The sequence below is a fragment of the Panthera pardus genome, unplaced genomic scaffold, assembly GCF_024362965.1.
Source record: "Panthera pardus isolate Hobbes unplaced genomic scaffold, ASM2436296v1 HiC_scaffold_20, whole genome shotgun sequence".
Taxonomy (NCBI): domain Eukaryota; kingdom Metazoa; phylum Chordata; class Mammalia; order Carnivora; family Felidae; genus Panthera; species Panthera pardus.
The window spans coordinates 19,789,156-19,810,286 of NW_026526766.1; the positions used below are offsets into that span (position 1 = coordinate 19,789,156).

The window sequence follows — 21,131 nt, forward strand, 5'->3', positions numbered from 1 at the left end:
GTGTTTATTTATTTTTGAGAGAGACAGACAGAGCATGATTGGGGGAGAGGCAGGAGAGAGAGAGACACAGAATCCGAAGCAGGCTCCAGGCTCTGAGCTGTCAGCACAGAACCTGACCAGGGCTTGAACCCGTGAACCGTGAGATCATGACCTGAGCCAAAGCTGGACGCTCAACCGACTCCAGATTTCTTACTTCATAACCCATGTGTCCCTGACAGTGGAGTGGGGCTGGTGGGGGGGACTTTGGTCAGGAGGACCATGTGTTTCAAGAAGAAGAAGGAGCATATTTCCCTGGGGAGGTAAAGAACGGGGCAGTCACATCTGTTAGGTAACAAAAGGAGTTTGTGCTGGTGTGGCCTACGGACCTGTTCTCATTTATATGACAGCGGGGCCCCTGTTGGCATTTGAGTTTACCCCCCATGCTTGAGGCTCCCCAGTGCCCCTGCCTTAGTCACAGGCCCTCATTCTTCCAAGCAGGAAACCTCTTTGTAAGAGCTTTCTAGCAGGTCTCTCCACCTTCTGGTGTTTCCACTCTGTTCTCCTCTGCGAGCCATTGTTCTTTTTAATTCCCTATACGGCCATCACACCAGATGGGGGCAGTGAATCCCCTTTAATCTTTGCTTCCCTTGAGCCTTACACCACAGACCCTCTTGGGCTCGAGGGAACGACTTGTGTGCCAACGCATGGCTCTCCTGCTGCCGTCTGCTTTCACGATAGAATGGGGTAGATTTGGGGTGGGGGTGAACTGTAAATAAGATATTTCATTCTTCCTCCTTTTAATTTTTTTTCTCTTCTTAAATTAGACGTGCTTTGTGCTATAATTGGACCCTCCTGTTGGGAGCCTGAGGCAGCAGAATATCAAGAGGGTAGCCAATGAATTTTTAATTTAAATGTCAGCCATGAAACCTACCACCTCGTGAAAGGGGGGTGCGTGGAATTCGGGCTCAAAGCCTATTACCGGATATTTGGTTTCCCTCCTTGGCATCTCTTCTGCCTGTGGGTGTGCACTTGACTCTTATTAACTTTAACAGGAATTATGTATGTGCCCTTAGGGGAGAGCATAACTTTTAACAGGGGCCTCCTCACACTGCTTTTATTTGCTGTTTAATTTTAATGAATCACACCCTGTGGAAGTGTAAGAACAAAACAGGATGAGCTTGAAAATAGAGAAAGGGTTATTACATATTTGACTCTTCTTTATTCTGGGTCTAGATGTCAGCTCTTCCATTTGTCTCCTTTGATTGTCAATGGGACTTAATCTTGGCTGCTTGTTTTTCAGATCTGAAACCGAAGTCAAATTTCTAAACTTTCCTAGATAAAAATTCACACATCATTTCATTTTTGAGAGTTTGTATAAGTCTTGAGCAAGGTGCTGGGAATAAAAAGATGAATTTGTTGAATTTAACTGATACTTGTATAGTTTAATATGTTCCAGGCACTATTTCGGATTGTATCAGTTACCTGTTTTGGCATCCCAGATCAGGCAAGACAGTTGTCAAAGCAACAGCCATTTTCTTTGCTCATGACTTTGGGTCAGTAGGTTGGGCTGGGCTTAGCTGGGTGGTTCTTCGGCCACTCTCACTTGGGACGTTTATTCGTTCAAGGTCATCTGGTCATTCACCTGGAGCCAGTGATCTACAGTGACCTCACTCACATGTATAGGAATTGGTGCTGGCTGTTACCTGGGCCTCTTTCCAGCAGGCTAGCTCAGGCTTGCTAATATGGTGGCCATGTTTTAAGAGGACAGCTATGGAGGCCGCATTCCCCTTGCAAGTTGCACAGCAACACTTCCGTTGCAGTCTCTTGGTCAAAGCAAGTCACAAGGCCAGCCCAGATTCAAAAGCTGTGGAGAGCTAGACCCCGTTCTTGCTGGGAGAGCTCTAGAGAATTTGTGGCCATTTAAAAATATACCTCAATATACCTCAAAAACTCCCTATAAGTCGTGGCTCACTTAATCCTCACATCAACCTTAGAAGGTATGTTCCATTACTCTTCCCACTATTCAGTAAATGAGGAAAATGAGGCACAACAGAGAGGTTTAGTAACTTACTCAAGGTCACACGGCTTGGGACAATCAGTGTTGACAAGTGATTTGAAAGCTGTTCATTATTAAGTTTTTCAGCCACTCTTAGGACTGACATATTTTTTCTCTCTAGCCTTGTAGAGAAACAATGTCACATTGTCATGTGGCTGCCATATGTTAGAAGCTCCATGTATGTTGTGCCATTGAACTATCACAACTAATCTGAAATGGAGGTGTTATTTCCATTATTTAGGTGAGAAAACGGAGGCTCATGGAAAGTAAGTACAAGTCATACAAGGCAGTGCTAACTCACTGTTCCATATGCAAGAATGATCTCCTTAAGTAAAAGTTATAAATGTCCTGGGGCAGACTTTTTAAATCTTCTATTGTAATGACAAAATGTTTAAAACAATTTTTCTGTTGATTGTTAATGGCTGTCGCACGTTTTGGAAAAGTAGCGAATAATAAACATGCTTTTCAGATGTCCGGTGGAGCCCCAGAATAGAAGCAAGATGAATATTCCATTCCGCATTGGCAATGCTAAAGGAGATGATGCTTTAGAAAAAAGATTTCTCGATAAAGCTCTCGAACTCAATATGATCTCCTTGAAAGGGCATAGGTGAGTATGCTTCCAGATCAGAAGCTCAGGTCACTGGCGTAATGTTCTGTTTTGTTTTTTTTTTTTTTAATTTTTATTTATTTATTTTTTTAAGTTTATTCATTTATTATTTCTGAGAGAGAGAGAGAGAGAGAGAGTGAGCACGCACGGGGGAGGGGCAGAGAGAGAGACACACACAGAATCGGAAACAGGCTCTAGGCTCTGAGCTGTCAGCACAGAGCCGGATGCGGGGCTCAAACTCACAAACGGGATGATCATGACCTGAGCCAAAGTTGGACGCTTCACCAACTGAGCCACACAGGTACCCCGTAGATTTTATTTTTAAGTGATCTCCACACCCAACACAGGGCTGAGATCAAGAGTCGCATGCTCTACTGGCTGAGCCAGCCAGGCGCCCCTCTCCTCTTGCTTATAGAGCCCTTAGCATGATTCCCTGGCTGGGTGCATGGTGGAGCCACATCTACAGGCTTTTGTCAACATTACTTTTGAAAATGTGTTAGATGACCTTTACGGCACAGAGGTTGCCGTGTCATGTCTGGTGAGAAAGGATCACTCTTGCTCCCGCTGGGCATCAGAAACTCCCGCATGCTCTATGAAAAAATGTGTCCTCGCCACGCGGGAGGTGAGACATCTGTCCTGCAGTGGTTGCTGGCCCCCTCCTCCCTACCCGGCAGGCCCATGGGTAGCTGAGTTAATCTAGGTCATGTGTGAGCATGATGGTCCTTCACTGCATTTGGGAGAATTTTGTAATGATGAGGTTTGAAGCTCCTGGCCATCTGTGAGGCTTTCAGGTGACAGGTTGGGCATGCTGGCCTCAGGTGCTGCGTCGGTCTCAGGAGCCGGTGACTGGGCACTGGAAAGACGGTTGTCTTGATGCTAAATTGGATGCTTTTGTTCTTCATGGTGGCATCTTTGGTCCCTCTAGGTCTGTGGGAGGCATCCGGGCGTCTCTGTATAACGCCGTCACGATTGAGGATGTGCAGAAGCTGGCTGCCTTCATGAAGAACTTTCTGGAGATGCATCAGCTGTGAACACATCTTAACCAGTGTGTACTCTGCCCTTGAACAGTGTACAAAATTGAAAGTAACTCGGCAATGATGACAGAAACTTAGCAGACACGGTATTTTTCTCGGGTGAACATGCTTATCATAGATCTCGTTTTTCAAAGAACAGCAACATGTCCACAGCTGTGCAAAGCTGGGGAGACTTAACGGCCACCACCTTAATTCTGACTTGAACTGGAAGCATTTTAAAAACCTTTTGCTTTCCTAGAGAGTTCCAGCTGATTTTGTCCTTGCTGCTACTTTTCCTGGCTAGATCTCAGTATTCAAACTCGCCTGTGGACTCAGTTATGCAAATTGAAGTTACTTTTTCTGGAAACACAAAAACAAGGCATGGAGGCTGGGTGGGGACCTCTAGGTGCTGAATCTTGATCCTTTACAGAATGACACAGAGGGGTGTCCTGGGTTCTGCACCTGTTACTTCCAAGTCCACACTGACCAGGTAGTGAGTGTTTAGGGGTTCTAGGCTAAAAGGCAAACTGGGGATCTTTCTTTATACTGTTATTCTCATAAAGAGATAAAAGTGATATACTGTATGTTTATATAGCAAGGTGTGTTTTTTAATACCCAATAGTTTATATTCTATGCAACATGTTTCTAATAATATGGTTCCTAGTGATGCATGTAGAGACCTTAGAATCATCGATCTCACATAGTATGCGTTACGCTTGCAACGGTATGTCCCTCCCCTCTCTCTTCCCTCTTAAAAAAACTGCTTTGCAAGATTTCAAAGTTCCCAAATTCCCTTTTACGTTCCTTTTAGTGGGGAGAAGAGAAGGTTGCTTGGTGGCTTTGCTCTTCATTTTTCAGTGAGGCTGTTAAATTAAAATTCTCTGTTAAACTCCCTTCTCCTTTGTTCACTTGACGGTTCTCTTTAGAGTGTTGGACCAGTGATGCTGTGAGTTCCGGAAGATCTTTGCTGAAGAGTCTTTTCCCCTATTGTTTATCCGTTGTCAGTATTTTCTCATGACTATGTGGAGGACATTAAAGTCTTAAAACACCTAAACCTTTGTCAGTGAATTTCTTTACCTGCTTTTTATTTATTGATTTTTTTTTCAAGCCCCCCAACTTGGGGCTCAAACTTACAACCCGGAGAGCCAGCCAGGCGCCCCCACTTTACCTGCTTTTTAGGCGCATTGTTCTGTTAAAAATTTGATGATGGAAAAACTTGAGTGTGAAAGTAGCATCGGATGAGGGTAATTTAGTTCCACCAATGGTATGTAGGTGTAAGACCTGAGACCTGGGTGCGTCCTTTTTTTTTTTTTTTTTTTTTTTTTTTTTAATGATTCCATGCACTGGTGGCTTTCCATTGGCTTTTGGAATGGACGTTATCAGGAAACCACCTTACAGCACAGCTCTTGGTATAAAGGTCTATGAACTCTGTCACATGGAGGCCGGAAACATGCCAGCAGGACAGTTCTGAGTGATCTGTGTTTCGTTGGTTTGTGTAATAGGGACTCCTGATCTCTTATCCCAGCTCTGCACCAGTAGTTTGGGTTACTGAGGTTCCCTGGTCAGGGCTAAGCTTCCCTGGTCTTAGTTCTTTCAGCTGTAAAAAGAAGGATTGAAATAATTCCCCCACTTGTCCCAGAGATGTTTAAGAGCTTAAAACGAGAGCTCAATGCAAGATATGAATAATAACTATAAGAAATGTTTAAATAGTGAGAGCCAGCCAGCCCATGGAGGCCACTCAGGTATTCACATGGAATAGTGCTCAGCGTCTACCTCACCTTCTTCATACTTCCATGACGGTAAGTTCCTGTGGTTTGTACTAATCCCGAGTCTCCCAAATGCCACTCCTCTTTTTTTAATGTTTTATTTTTTGAGAGAGTGCGAGCGGGGGAGGGGCAGAGAGAGGGCGACACAGGATCCGAAGTGGGTTCTGCACCAACAGGTTGACAGCAGAGAGCCCAGTGTGGGGTTTGAACTCACGAACCGTGAGACCACAACCTGAGCCAAAGTCAGATGCTCAACTGACAGAGTCACCCACCCATGTGCCCCTCGTGGCCACTTCTATCCACTCCTGTTGCTGTGGCCTGCTCTGCTGTCTGCCCTTGGAGGATTACTTCTGCAGCCTCCTCTCTCCCAGCCCCCACCCCTGCACAGCCAGCTGGAGTATTACCTCCCCTCATGCTCCTCCGTGCTAGGTAAAAAAAAACCAGGGTTCTCAGTCTGGCGTTGTAACTTTGCAGCATCTGGCCTGGCCTCGTCTTTCTTACAGTTATGGTTCTTGGAATGGTCCGTGCATTCATTCTCCCACGCTGTGACACATACACAATGGCCTAGAGTTCCTGCCTTATTTGTGCCTCCATTGGAACAATGCTCCTTTCCTTTGTTCTCACCAGGGTGACCCTTTATCCCATCACACACCTGCATTCTCTCCTGAGACATCTGCTTATCTCCCTTTCCCCGTAGAGCACCGTGGAAGGAGCCTTGTCTCTACTTCCAGCACCGGCATCCTTCCCCTTAGGAGGGACCCAACAACGGTCTGTTTAAGGAATGAAAAGTCTTAATGAAGGTCATATCGGTCTTCCCGAGTTTCACAAACTGAACCTGGAGTAAAGGCAAAGGTACAATCTTACATACATGGATTATTTTTAAAGCTTAGGGTACAACATACTTCCATTTTCCGCTAAACTGATCCAGTAGGTGTGTGGTTGAATGGGGAGATTTAAAATCTTGGAGGGCTCCCAGACCCATTCTTCTAAATCTGCGAACGCTTTTGGGAAATGGTCACAACAGCATTGTATGAGTGCCAAGGGTAGCGACTTGTTGGGACTCAGATTGCTGGGAGGTGTGTGTCCAGTGAAAACCTTGCCCTTTGTATTATCTCAAGTGAATGAACTGATGCCAACCTGCTTAGCACGTGGAGAGCGGTGGAAGGGGATCTGAGGATGCAGCCTCCCGGGTCAGCAGGCTGCAGGAGCCAGAACCGGCTGGTCTTCCCTCTAAGATTAAAAGCAAAGCAGATAAAACAAGTGTCTTTCAGGCCTTGGTCAATCTGTAAGGCATAGTGGCCTCACATTCCTCCGGATGCTCCAAATTCTACTCACTCCACACTGACCTTGGAGTTTTACTTTTCTCCTTCAAAATTCTTGCCCATACATAAATCATTCTAATGCCACTTGAATGAGAAAAAAAAAAATCGTTCCCATGTTCTTCGTGTTTATCTCCGCACACTAGTTGGTCTCCAACACTGTGGTTCTGTTCTTCGCACGAGAAACAAAATTCGTGTTCTGTCCCGGTCTTCATTCCCCCGCTACTGTATGTTTATCTGAATGTTCAATGCCGTTTCATCACAATGTAGCTGATCCTGGAAGGTTTGACAAGCCCTTTGGTGAACTATGCGATGTAACAAATAATAATTCTCTCGCCCCCACCTCCTTTGGAGGTGAAAGCGCCACTAAGACCCATGAAATGGACAAGACCCACTGATAGATGAGATGTTCATTTCTGCCGAAGGCATTAGCTGGTCTGGCCTCGTATCACTTCATGATTAATGTTTGTTGTAATGTGTTCTTTGGAAGGAAAATAAAATGAGGAAGAATTTTCTCACATTTGATCAGAATGAACATAATTAAAAAGTGAAATGCTACTGGGTTTGGGAAGAAATCAATCACTTTAATTGGAAAGAAGATTCCTTGCCTCTGTCGGTAATTGGACTCCTGGTAATTTAGAATTGGAATCCATGACAGTTTGTGATAAATTGGCTCCTTTTGGGCCTAAAGAAGGTAAGAAGTTCTAATTACCTCTGGATTATTCCAGAGTGGATGGAAAAGCTTGATAAAAGAAAGAGATATTGGGGAAGAGGTAGAAAAGCCAGCAGTGAGCAAAGGTTTATTGAATTTCTTCTTAAGAAGGTAAAGGATAACATAGTTTATTTGATGTGATAAAAACAACAGCATGGTATTTGTGGTATTTGACATCTCAGAGATGTAAATTGGATTTTCTAGGAGAATAGGGACCTGGGCATATTAGAAAAACTCTGCGTGCACAGAAGTTCTGTAATTAGGCTATAGTATTTAGTGCATGAGAATATTGACAACCTTGGGCCCCACTGGGGGAAAGTATGGAATTTGTACTTGAAGTGTTTAAGCATATTAGCAATTAGCACTAAGTTTAAGGAAGTCCTATGCATTTTATTCAAATGAAACATACTTTGTGGTACTAGAAATGTAGACAGGGCCATAATTAATGAAACTGCTGACCTGGTCGCTGTTGGTATCCTGTCCTTGTTTCTATACAGATTGCCTAATGGTGCCTGAGAAATAGACTGGAGTTTAGGTTGCCGCACTGGGTGATGAGTTTATTTTGAATTTTGTGGTTTGTTTTATATATCTATATAGTTGTAGAGGTATAGATGTAGATAGATATAATTTCAAACAGTCAAGTTGACAGATTAGTACAAAGAACTCTTGTGTTACTTAGATTCACCAATTATTAACATTTAGCTTCATTTGCTTTGTCATTCCCCCTCTCTCCATAGATACATTCCCCCTCCCCCAAACCATTTAAAGATAAATTGGAGACATTGTGCCCCTTTACCTCCAACTGGTGATGATTTCTTAAGAACAGGAACATTCTCTATCCCCACAGCGCAATGATCTGAATCAGAAATGAAACATTGAGACCGTTGACTCATCCATGGTCCATATTTCAAATTTCGCCAGTTATTCTAGTCACATTCTTCATAGCTATTTCTTTTAGCCCGAGAAACAGTCCACAATCATGCACTGTACTTAGTTGTCATGTCTGTTTCAGTTAACTATGGAACAGTTCTTTGGTCTGGCCTCTTTGTTCTTCATGCTATTGAGTGTGAAGAGTGTAAGCTGCGTGTAGTGTGAAATGATAGTGTCGGTTTGAGTTTGTCCTGTTTCCTCGTGATTGTTTCCGCAGAAGTGATACAATGTCCTCCGTGCGTCCTCGCCAGAGGCACCTGCTGTCTATCTGCCTCACCGGTGTCTTGCTTAAGGTGGTGCCATGAGGTTTCTCCACTGCCAAGTTATCATTTGTCCCTTTGTGGTTAGTAAGTAGTTTATGGAGAGATATTTCGACTATTCTGCTCTTCGTGATGGAAAAGGTAAGGTGATTTATTGCTGATGTTCCACCAGTATTTCTACAACCTACTCCTCTCTCTCGCAAAGGGAAAAACAAAACAAAACACTAAAATATAAGCAAAGGTGTGCAAAAAAAAGTACATTGGGAAGTCAGAAGCCAACAGCTGGGGATATATATCCCAGGACCCCTGAAGAGTAACAAATGTATTTTGGAAATGTGAATAGTATGGGTAAAGTGTGCTTTTTGGGGAACCAGGAAAGAAGGGGAAAAAATCTTATCAGGATATAGGGGCCAACTTGTGGAAATTTTCTTCTCTGTCCAGTCAAGTTTGTTTATATCTCAATATTTTTAGAAGTACAGGGCTTTGGCAACACAGACCTTTAATCTAATAGCCGGATCATGAACCACACAGCCTCATTATACTTTGAAAGATACCATATAACAACCTAAAGTTAAGGTTGCTTCTGAAGATTCTGGCCTAGCAGAAGAGCCCCCAAGAGAAAAATAAAATCTCGGCTTCCATCTAGGCAGGTAAAAAGCCGGAAGCATCTTAAATGACTGAGAAATAAAACTTGAAGCTGAAATGTAAGAAACATAAGAGGTTATAGGTCATTCTGGGAGGAAAAATAATGATCTTATCCAGCAGAGTAGAAGGCTGCTGCCGGCTAAATATTTTTTCCTGTTCCCTTCCCCCGCTTGAAAAATACACTTTCTTTAGGGTGAAAGTCCAGGGGTTGAAGCAGAAATCCTTAGGAGTTCTTAGGAAATGACAGGTAAGCAAGTTAATAACCTCAGGTAGCAACCATTCTATAAAATACACTGGGGGAAATATTTCTGACTTTTGATGCATTTAAATCTAGGATGGGGCACCTGGGTGGCTCAGTTGGTTGAGCATCCAACTCTTGGTTGCTCAGGTCATGATCTCATGGTTCGTGAGTTTGAGCCCTCCATCATGCTCTACGCTGATAGCTTGGAGTCTGTTTGCACTTCTCTCTCTCCCCTTCTCCGCCCCTCCACTGCTTGTGCTCTCTCTCTCTCTTAAAATAAATACGTTTAAAAAAATAATAAATCTAGGATAATCTTACACACTTTCTAAAGAAATCTGCTCAAATGAAGGCTCCAGCTGACTATCACCCAGGCATTTTCCCCTTAAGACATTTCCCATCTCCTGGTAGCACATTGGTCAGTGGATATGTAATTCAGTGTCTTCCATGAGCATTCCTGGGAAGACAGGGGCAAGCCAAATAATCAAGGTATTGTACCATTTAGGATTTTGTTGGTCACAATAGATAGAAAACTTGATCTAAACTGGCAAAAAAAAAAAAAAAAAAAAAAAAAAAAAAGGCAGGGAAGGAATCCATTGGTTAACATAACTGAAACATTCAAGGGCAAGGCCCACCAGGTCTGGTTTGCTCCAGAGGTACATGATGTGTAGCCTTTGGGTTCACCTTTCTAGGACCTTTAGACCTTCCTGCTTTGCTTCATGATAATATTGTGGCAATGTCAGTTCCAGACATCGGCTCTTAGTACTTAGGTTGACCAGGGGATGACAACAGACCTATGTTTCTGCCTCCCCAGTGAGAGGGTCCAGGCTCGCTCTGCTGGGGTTGTCCTAGTCAGGTTCTCATTCCTGAACCAAATAGTAGGGTGGGTGGCCAACCACACCGAAACCATATGGAAGCCTGTGCGGTTTGGCAAATCAATTCTGCTTTCTGTTGCCTTCATAGAGCCCACAGCCTAGTAGGGGAGGCAGACAATAAATAAATAATTGGGTACAAGATATGAAGTAAAGGAATGGACCTGTGAGACTCTATGCCAGGGGGATGCAGTCTGGTTTGGGAAGTGGGGAGTGACGTTTGAATTGATATCTGAATGGGAGAGCAGGAGTTAATCAAGAAAAGAGGTCAGGGAGAGACAAGAGCCATTTGGGCCTTTGGGGGGAACATTTATCATTTTATTTTCTTTTGGAAGAGTTGGTTCATGATGCCGCAGTTCCTATGAGTGACCACATGAGGACGACTGCAGGAAAGCACCAGCTGACCACAGGTGACCACAACCACAGGGGGCGGGATGAGCACCCTGCATTGGCCACTGTGGTGCCTGGGGCGCTCCCTTTCCTGCAGGGGTCTGAGGGCCAGCAGGGCTGGGGCTTGGATGGTGACAGTGAACTATGTAGGACGGAAGTAGATAAGTAGGTAAACAACTGTATAGCAGCAGAGTGTGTACTTGCTGGATTTCAACCCTGAGCGTATCTTGTTCTTCTCAGCCTCTTCCCACTGTCAAGGGACCACCAAACCTTCCATACGTGATATCCAGTAAATGTTGGCTAAACATAGGGATGACTATATTGACAGCCATTGGAAAATAACCTACGTTCATGCCTGATTGATACTGATAAGATTTCACCCCAGAACAAATTAGCAAACGCTTCCCTAGATTCTGAAGTGTCTTAGGCATTGATTCTCTACTAGAAGCTTCTGGAAGTTGAATCGACATCTGCCCGAGGTTTGCAGGGTGAGGAGCTCTAAGCATGGAGATACATGTTGATTGCGTTTTTCAGTTTTGGAAGCCCATACAGAGTGATAAATTCAGTTGTGTTTTGTTTGAACCATTTACTACTTATTATTAAATTAATGGCCACATTAAAAAATCGTGAGAAGGAGCATTCTTGATTCTTGTCTTTTCTTGAAGGGTGAAAACATTCCGGCCTGGTGTGGTGACAAATGTCTGGAACCAGTAGATGCTGCTTGTTATGGTGAGAAAGGCTCTAATTTGCCTTTCTTCTACCTTGCCCAATTTTGGGGTCATATTTGTTACCCACCTGGCCTTGGGTACTGGGTCTGCAAATAGCAAGGTTTAAGCTTTCTAATAGCAAACCATCCCAAGGCAAAAAGCATAAGACATCTTATCCTTGGTACCACCCTTCTGGCCTCTTCCGCCATTTTTACCTTTGCGGAAGTACAAAAACGAGCTTTATAGCTGTGTGAAGGACTCTCAGAACTGAGCTAGGGCAATCCCCAAACCAATTGATGTCGGTCTGTTGGCTCTGTGCAGCCTGAAAGCATGAAATCATCGTTGCCAGTTATGCCCTCTTGTCATTCCCCTTCGTTCTACAGTTTCCTCTCATGGCCTGAAAGCCTGGCCCAGAACTGATCCTTTCAGCTTGGTCTCCTTTTATTACCTGAAGTGTCTTTCCTGTTTAGGTCTGAAGTCCAGGCCTTTAGAATTTTTTAAACTTATTTATGTATTTGGAGAGAGAAAACCGAGAATGAGAAGGGAAGGGACAGAGTGAAAGGTGTGAAAGGACAGAGTGAAAGCGAATAGAGGATCCGAAGTGAGTGGGTTCCATGCCGACAGCAGACGGACCCGACGTGGGGCTTGAACCCATGAACCTGTGAGATCATGACCTGAGCCGAAGTCAGATGCTTAACCAACTGAGCCACCCAGGCACCCCCAGTCCTTTAGAAGTTTGAGTAAAAATCCCACACCCAAGTCATTCATCCATCCACCAAGGCACTCACTTACCTATTCATTTAACGAAATGGGGAACAGTGTTGGCAAGATCATTATCCTGAAAGAATTTGGAGCCTGGTAGGAAAATGAAAACGTTTATGTGCAATTGTCATACTCCGGGTCAAGTGCAAAACCAAGTTGGGCTGCCACATAAAATACAAGAAGTCCAGTGAAACTTGCATGGTTTATTTGCTAAATCTGGTAACCCCACCACCTGGGAAAGTGTCAGGTGCGAGGGAACACATACAAGGGGGCTAGTGAAAGCTTCCTAGAACTTCCATGGAGGCCCACACATCAGGGGTTAGTAGGGAGAGGGCGGGGGTAGGGCAGTCTTCCATGAAGAGCATGATGTACTGCATGTGTGAAGACCGGGACTCAAGCCACCCCAGGGAACTCAGGGACATGAAGTTCAGGACATGGTGGGTGGAGGAGTTTTGTCATAGAAGGAAGACAGTGAGGCAACGAAGTCCTGCCATGGAATCTGGACTTGATCCTAAGCACAGACATTAGCCATTGTAGGCCGTTAAGCAGCATAGCGATGCAAGATGTGCATTCGAGAAAGGTCCTGATCAGAGGGGAGAGTCTGGAGATGGGAGACGGTGGGTGATGGTGGTGGCTGTGGGGAGGAGAGGGGGATGGACGAGCTCCCACTGCATGTGGGAGGTGAGGGGAAGGGACGGTCAAGTGTGATGTGAAGAGTGGAAGATGGTCCCACTCACCGGGATGGGGGATGCAGGGAGAAGGAGGTACCGTGCTGTCATTTGCCTGTTTGCTCCCTGCCTTTCCACTGCTGTGCTCAGGGCTGGGGCTGCCCCTGCAACCCGTCTCTCAGATTGGCTCACCAACTCTTCCAGACAGGGTCAGCCGTGGAAAGCGTTGGCAGGGGCTTGGAGGGTGGGAGGAAAGTCAAAGACAGGCCAACTCTCCCTTGGGCCCTCTTCTCTCTTGGGGCACCTGCAGCTGGGCCTCTGAGTCCCCGGCCCACCAGGCAGCCATTCCCACTGCGCCTTCAGGTCCTTCCTGGCAGCCTGGCTCTGGCCTGGGCAACACCATCTGCTTCTTTGTCCCTCCAGCCATGAGGTGACTGTGGCTTTTGCTGCTGTGACTCTGGGCTGTCTTGCCATTCCGTCTGGCTTTTTAGATTTCCATCACTGGATGAAAGTTGCTCTATCAAACTGCTTGTCTTGGGGCTCCTTCCTTTCCCTCCCCTCCCCTCCCCTCCCCTCCCCTCCCCTCCCCTCCCCTTCCCTTCCCTCCCCTTCCCTCTCCTGCCTTGCCTTGCCTTGCCTTGCCTTGCCTTGCCTTGCCTTCCCTTCCCTTCCCTTCCCTTCCCTTCCCTTCCCTTCCCTCCTCTCCCCTCCCCTCCCTTCCCCTCCACTCCCCTCCCTTCCCCTCCACTCCCCTCTACTCCCCTTCCCTTCCCTTCCTTCAGTAGGCTTCACGCCCAGTGCAGAGCCCAACATAGGGCTTGAACTCACCAGCCCAGAGATCAGGACCTGAGCTGAAATCAGGAGTTGGATTGCTTGATCGACTGAGCCACCCAGGTGCCCCGGGGGGCTATTTTTCTGAGTGGCCACGGAGTAATATGGACACGGTAAGTTCGAGGGGCCTGCACGAGACATTTAAATGGAGCTGTTCAACAGGTGGTCACATCCACAGGTGGAAAGCTGCGGCAAGTGGTGACTGATGGAGACGGGTTTCCACGGTAGTTGAAGCCGGGGGAATGGGTGAGATCCTCTGAGAGGCAGCGTAGGGGAAGAAGGGCAGAGAGCCGCCTGAGACCAGGTCTCAGGGGACGACAGGGCAGGGCGAGAGAGAAAATCTTGGGGAGGGTTGGCCAGCACGGAAACCAAGGGAGGAAGATACTGTCCCGATAGAGACTGTGTGAGATGGTAACTTTGCTTACAGGTCACATAGATGAGGCTTGAGAAGCACAGCTTTGAACCCGTCAACCGAGAAATCACCGGGCGTCCAGGAGAGCACATTCAGGCAAGTGGTGGGGCAGCAACGGCGGGTATCTGCTTAAAAAAAACGCAAAAGGGGAGACACTTCGGTGTGAGCCTGCAAGCCCTGAGGTTTCCCAAGAGGACGGCAGACTCACACCCCAAGTCCCTCTCACTCTGTCCGTGAGCTCCTCCTGCACAATGAGAGATACAATCACTGACGTGGCTGAAATGATCATTTTTGTCTCGTTTTTATTCAGAGCAGATCTAACAGAATTTGTATAAAGTATGTGAATTAAATGTCCATATGGTGGGACTTGACTGTATCCTCACCATCCCCCTTCCCTTCTCGGTTTTGACACCTGCCCTCTTTGGCTCTTCAGAGCTGGACCCTACTTCTTCAGTCCACTGTCAGTTCACTGTGCGTGGCTTCTTTCTTGCCCGCATGGTCCTCGTTGACATCTTGCTCTCTCCCCTGCCTCCTGGTGGTCTCACCCCTCTCTGGCAGCTGTTAGGTCCCTTGAGATTGGCTCACTGCGGGCAAGGAACTGTCAACAGTGTAGGTAGGGGGAGATGACGGGGCAGCCAAGTGAGCCAGCCCTGAGTCTATGCACTGGCGGATGGGGGTCAAGGGCAACGGGAGAGAGAGAGCAGGTGGGCTGTGCTTCAGTTCTGAGACAGGTGTGCTTGGATCCGCACCCAGCTTTGCCTTTTTAAAAAAAAAAAAAAAATTTTTTTAACATTCAGTTTTGAGAGAGAGACATAAACAGAGCATGAGTGGGGAAGGGGAAGAGAGGGAGAGGGAGACACAGAACCAGAAGCAGGTGCCAGGCCCTGAGCTGTCAGCACAGAGCCTGACGCAGGGCTAGAACTCACGGACCGCAAGATCATGACCTGAGCCAAAGTCAGATGCTTAACTGACTAAGCCACCCAGGGGCCCCATAGCTTTGCCTTTTTTTATTGTCTCTTTGTTTAAAAAATTTTTTTAAGTTTATTTATTTATTTTGAGAGAGAGAGAGAGAGAGAGCGAGAGCAGAGGAGGGGCAGAGAGAATCCCAAGCAGGCTCCATGTTGAATCCACAGTGTGGAGCCTGATGCGGAGCTTGAACCCATGCCATGAACTGAGAGATCATGACCTGAGCCGAAGTCTGACGTTTAACTGACTGAGACTCCCAGGCGCCCCTCTTCATTTTCTCTTTTGACCCCATCCGGTTTTCTGTTGCCCTTGTCCTTCAGGGGACGGAAGTCAGCACCAGCCCAAGACTAGTCCCCAAACGCTTCCTACTTCCGAGCCCTAATGAGACTTGTGTACCTACCTCCTGCTTGGGTTGCCCTGGCATTCTTTATAATGGGGCGAGTGATTCCTGCCCTAGGCTATCTTTCCTGGTATCTTTCCTTGTTCTTGTTGATACTGCTGGAGGAGGTCATCGAGAGGTCATGACCCCAGTTGACCCGCAAGCTGGGTCTGGGCCAGCGGAGGCTCTTCGCCCCACACCCTCCTGCCAGACATTCCTACGGCGGCACACAGTCTTGGGAGAGCAATATGTCGCTGAGACCTTCTGAACCCTGTTAAGGCTTCAACATAAACTCTGAAGATTCTGGCAGAGACGCTCTTGCCTCGCGGCCGCCCAAGACCAGCCTCGTAAGTTCCCTTGCTTGTTGAGACCAACACCTGTCCGTCTGCAGCGGCCTGCCCCTGTCCTCTGTCTTCCCCGACCTCCATGGCCACGGCCAGTATGCAAACCAACAGGTACTCTTTTTATTTTTAAGTTTATTTTTTTATTTGAGAGAGAGAGAGAGAGAGAGAGAGAGCATGCACGCGCGAGAGTGCTCAAGCACGAACAGGGGAAGGGCAGAAAGAAGGGGAGAGAGAGAACCCCAGGCAGGCTCTGCACCCGCACAGAGCCCAGCTCGGGGCTTGAGCTCACAAACCATGAGATCATGACCTGAGCTGAATCAAGAGTCTGATGCTTCAGAGACTCTTAAAAACTGAGAACAAACTGAGGGTTGATGGGCGGTGGGAGGGAGGGGAGGGTGGGTGATGGAAACCAATTTGACAATAAATTTCATATATTGAAAAAAAATTAAAAAATAAAATAAAATGTGAAAAAAAAAAAAAGAGTCTGATGCTTAATCGACTGAGCCACCAGCAACAGATAATCTTAATGCTTTTTCTTCCAAGTATATACAAATCAAATCACACTTTTGTGATCAAAACTATGCAAAGAACCAAACATATACTTTCCATTTTATCCTTCAGGCATGGTTGGTGTTATACCGACCTGTTTCTTCATCCTCGTTTGTTCTTTGGATTCTTTTTTCATCGAAATCTGTTTTTCTTCAGACGATTCATAAAATCGTACTAATTCATAAAAATCGTACGTGAATCTGGCTGTGCTCGGTATATTTTACTCTCAGTAGTCTTTGAACAGAGTGCTGCCTTTAAGATGCCCATGCAGGATTCACAACAACAGTAAAATGCTTTTAAAAAGTAGTATCTTGGGGCGCCTGGGCAGCTCAGTGGGTTAAGCGTCTGACTCCGGCTCAGGTCATGATCTCGCGGTCCGTGAGTTCGAGCCCCGCGTCGGGCTCTGTGCTGACAGCTCGGAGCCTGGAGCCTGTTTCGGATCCTGTGTCTCCCTCTCTCTCTGCCCCTTTCCCCACTCACACTCTGTCTCTCTCTCTCTCTCTCAAAAATAAATAAACATTAAAAAAATAAATAAATAAAAAGTAGTATCTTATGTTTGCAGAGCAGCTTAAATATATTTTTTTAATTTTTAATTTTATTTTTGAGAGAGAAAGCATGTGAGCAGGGAGGGGCAAAGAGAGAGGGAGACAGAATCTGAAGCAGGCTCCAGGCTCTGAGCTGTCAGCACAGAGCCGGACGCGGGGCTCGAACTCACGAACTGTGAGATCATGGCCTGAGCTGAAGTCAGACGCCCAACCGACTGAGTCACCCAGCACTCCTGTTTGCAGAACAGTTTATACAGCGTATGGTACGCTGTTAATTATCCCTTAAAACCCAGTTTGTCATGGCTGAGATTGCTCGCACACCTGTGGGATCAGCTCGGGACTGTCAGTGGGGCTGGGGCCACGTGTCTGTCATCCCTCAGCAGATCTTGTGCTCACGGTGGTGGCGGGCTTCCAGGAGGCAGAGTAGACACTGCGTCTTCAGGCCTGGCTCTCAACTAGCACACCGTCGTCCCTGCTACATTCCACTGGCCATCGCCTGCAAAATGGTGAACCCAGATTCTTGGGTGGGGAAACTGCGTCTACCTCTCCATGGGAGAAGCTATAAAGTCACCTTGTCAAGGATGAGGATACAAGGAGATCGCGTGGGCCATTTTTGCAATTTTGGAAGACAACTGTTGCCTTCCTCAAAGAGGTGGTCAGGAACCTTCATTTTCCAGAACTCTCAGATTCCTAGAATTCTCCATCTCTGGCTTGGTGGTCCCTTAAGATTCCCCATCGCTTTGGGTGAGGGGGCGTTTTGAGACCGGTGTTGTCATTCCAAATGAGGAGTTCTGGGATTGACATCCTACCACTCCTCATACATTATTGAGAAGGTTCCCTCCGTGTATGAGCAATTATATTTCTGTGTATATTTTGAGAAATAAATTGTACAGGCCTCTTTTCTTTCACACCCCCTAGAGATGTTATAGAGGTAGTAAAAGTGTCCAAATTTGTGAGAAATTGGAATAATCAAGAGTTACCTGTATGGAATGCTATTAACGATAGCAATTCACGCTAGAGTACCTTTCATCTGAGACGCTCAGGGTCTGTTAACAGATTAAAAGTAGTAAAAGACACTGATCTAGAGAATTTTCATTATCTTGTGCTCTGCAAACTCAGATTTTCATTGGTTTGAATGGGCCTGAAAATACATTTTTATTACTAGGGGCCTAGAAGCCTCTAGCAGTGTTCTTAATAAAGCAAGGTGAGTTATAAGCAATCATCTGATGAAGGGTAAATGTACCATACTCCATTTTAAGAAAAATACAATATAAAAGTCTTACCGTGGAAGAAAATCTTTATATGGTCTTTTAAGAAAACTTCAAGAAAAATGAAGACATGACACTATATTAAATTTAAAGCCAGTGACTTATAAGCAAAGAAAAGCAAAGATGGTCTGATTAAAGCTGTTGCATTGTTCTGGCATTTTTTACGTCTCCCCCATTTCTGTGGCCTTTTTAGATCATAAGCTTTTAGGGCACAGAGAACGAGTCCATTTTGATGTAGTACTGAGCAAATGCACAGAGAGGTTCTCAATAAATAGGTATTAAATTCTCCGTCCAGAAAGGGCCTTGAGACACCTTCTCTTTACTCCCTGGTAGCACTATTTTAACCAGCCCAGAAAAAGAGTTTTTTTTCTTCTTTAAATCTCGAAATTCAGAGATTCCATGATAAGAATTTCCTTCTCCCCTTTGTTTCGTGCTCTGCTGAGGACATTGGCAGAGTGGTGTGAACCTGCCGTCCTGACGCACAGCTTGGGCCGCTGTGCTGTGGCCCTGTGCTAAGGGGCCTTTCTGACAGGGGCTCTGGGCTCCAGTGTGCCTTGGTCACGTTCTCTGGCGGAACGTTGGGTGCCTGACCACTCTGACCCTCGGTGTCATTTGCAGTCCTGGGGGGGGGGTGTTCAGTGAGCTTGTGTGGTACCAGGTGCCTGAGGCAGAGTAGGCATGGAATGAATCTTTTCCTCCTTTTAATGAGTGGCAGAGAAGAACTTGGCCCTAGGGATGGGCCACTTGGACTCTAGCTTGGTGCTTCTCAAACTTTAATTTTGTCTGCATCTCCTGTAGATCTTGTGAAAATGCAGGATCTGATTCAGTAGTTCTCGTGTGGGGCCTGGATCTGTTCCCAGCAAGCTCCCAGGTGATGGTCATGCTGCTGGATCGTGGACCATACTTGTAATGGCAAAGGTGAGGGGCTCTTTGTCCTGGCACCAGATGTCTGCTGCTGAAAAAACTTCTGTGATGGGAAGTATTATTTTTTTTAATGTTTATTTATTTTTGAGAGAGAGAGAGAGAGAGAGAGAGCGATTGAGCGAGCATGAGTTGGGAAGGGGCAGAGAGAGGGAGACACAGAATCCGAAGCAGGCTGCAGGTTCTGAGCTGTCAGCACAGACCCTGACGCCGGGCTTGAACCCATGAACCGTGAGATCATGCCCTGAGCCAAAGTCGGACCCTTAACCGACTGGGCCACCCAGGTGCCCCTGTAATGGGATTTCTGAAACCTATTTCCCTCACAGGCAAGAGGCCTGTGCCACCAGGTCAAGGAGAGCAAAAGAGACCTGTAGGCTGTGGGTCTGGTTTCCGGCACCTGGAATTGGAGGCAGAGAGTCTGGGTTTATATTTATTTATTTATTTATTTATTTATTTATTTATTTATTTATTTATTTATTTATTTTTGAGAGTCTGGGTTTAAAAACTAGGAGCACCTGGGTGGTTTAGTTGGTTGAGCCTCTGACCTTCAGCTCAGGTCACGATCTCAGGGTTTGTGAGTTCGAGCCCCCCGCATCAGGCTCTGTGCTGACAGCTCAGAGCCTGGAGCCTGCTTTGAATTCTGTGTCTCCCACTCTCTCTTCCCTTCCCCTGCTCACGTTCTCTCTCTCTCTCTCAAAAATAAAAATAAACATTATAAAAATACAAATAAAAACTGGCTCTCATATCCCCTGGCTGTGTGTTCCTGGGTAAATTATTTAACCTTCTGTGTCTGTATCTCCATCAGCAGCATGGAGATAATCATAATCTCCCAGGGGCTATTATGGGGATTGAATGAGATAACAGCACAGGCACATAGTAAACACCCAGGTTGTGTTACCTTAGCTCTGATTTTCACCAGGAGACAAGTACTGTTAGAAGACGAGGTGTCAGCAGAACTAAGGAATCTGTAAGACAAACGTTCCTACAGAATGTGAGCCTCCTGGCCTCCTGCAGCTGGGAGGCACAGCGGAGAAATTGGTGGCGTAAATAAGTCCACACCAGGGGCCTCTCGCCTCCAGCAGGCAGGGTCAAAGGTTGGCTTTCAGGGTCAGAAGGTCAGCCCCTGTCATTCCTGTTCTTTATTTCATTTCTTCCCCTTCTCCCCTGTGGGTGGATTCACCTTTTATTGCAAGAGAGAAGGAGCATGCATTAAAACAAACCTATGCTTACTTGGAAACTTCACGACTTTTTAAATTGAAAAAACTCCCGACCAAGAAGAGAAAGGAGCCGATTTAGGACAGACTTTAATTGGGTATTAGCGCGCTTACTGGGCGGTGGAAATTGCCTGGCCTTTGGCTTCAGACCATGCCGGGCACCCACGGCAGGCATTAATAGCCTATTAATGCACACCCTGTCACTGCTTTATTTCCTAATTAATACTTCCTGCTTTAGGGGTAGGGGAACACAGCTATAAAATTGTTTTATCTATTGCTTCAGCAATGAGGGAGAAAAAGTGTTATTAGCACCTCATGCCTGTCACATTAATGGCTGGACTAGAAAATCAGAAGGATTAGTATGGGTTTTATTTTCTTAATCTTTACCTCAGGGTGGAGAAAGGTCAATCCCAAACCCAACCCCAAGCTTAGGTCAGGAAGCTAGAATTTTGACAGCATAGTCAGCTCTCAGGTTCCTCATAGCGTCTTAGAAGTATGGGAAATAGAAAGGAATGATGCAGTGTGGGGCAGATTAGCCTCATTCTCTTTTGAGTCTTGAGAGGGAACGAGGAAGAAGAGGACTGCTCTGTGCATTTGGGCAGGTTGTGCACTCTACAACAACACTGATGTAGAACATTTGCTTGTGTTATTTGACAGCTTTCTGACAGATGGAAGTCGTGTCTTGAGGAAGTACTGTTTGCTCTTTTTCTTAGAGGATAGAGAAGCTCTCAATGGGTGCAATTTTATCCCCGAGGGGGTATTTGACAGTGTCCAGAGA

General features: G+C 46.1%; 1 protein-coding gene across 1 annotated transcript in view; it reads left to right on the forward strand.

Moving 5' to 3' along the window:
* Positions 1–4,709, forward strand: part of LOC109275359 (phosphoserine aminotransferase) — a 33,003-nt gene extending 28,294 nt beyond the window's left edge. The window contains exons 8-9 of the mRNA XM_019463543.2: positions 2,505–2,642; positions 3,568–4,709. Of these exons, the coding sequence (XP_019319088.1) occupies positions 2,505–2,642; positions 3,568–3,673 (244 nt within the window). The 3' untranslated portion in view covers positions 3,674–4,709. The remainder of the gene's footprint in view (positions 1–2,504; positions 2,643–3,567) is intronic.
* The last annotated feature ends 16,422 nt before the right edge of the window (positions 4,710–21,131 follow it).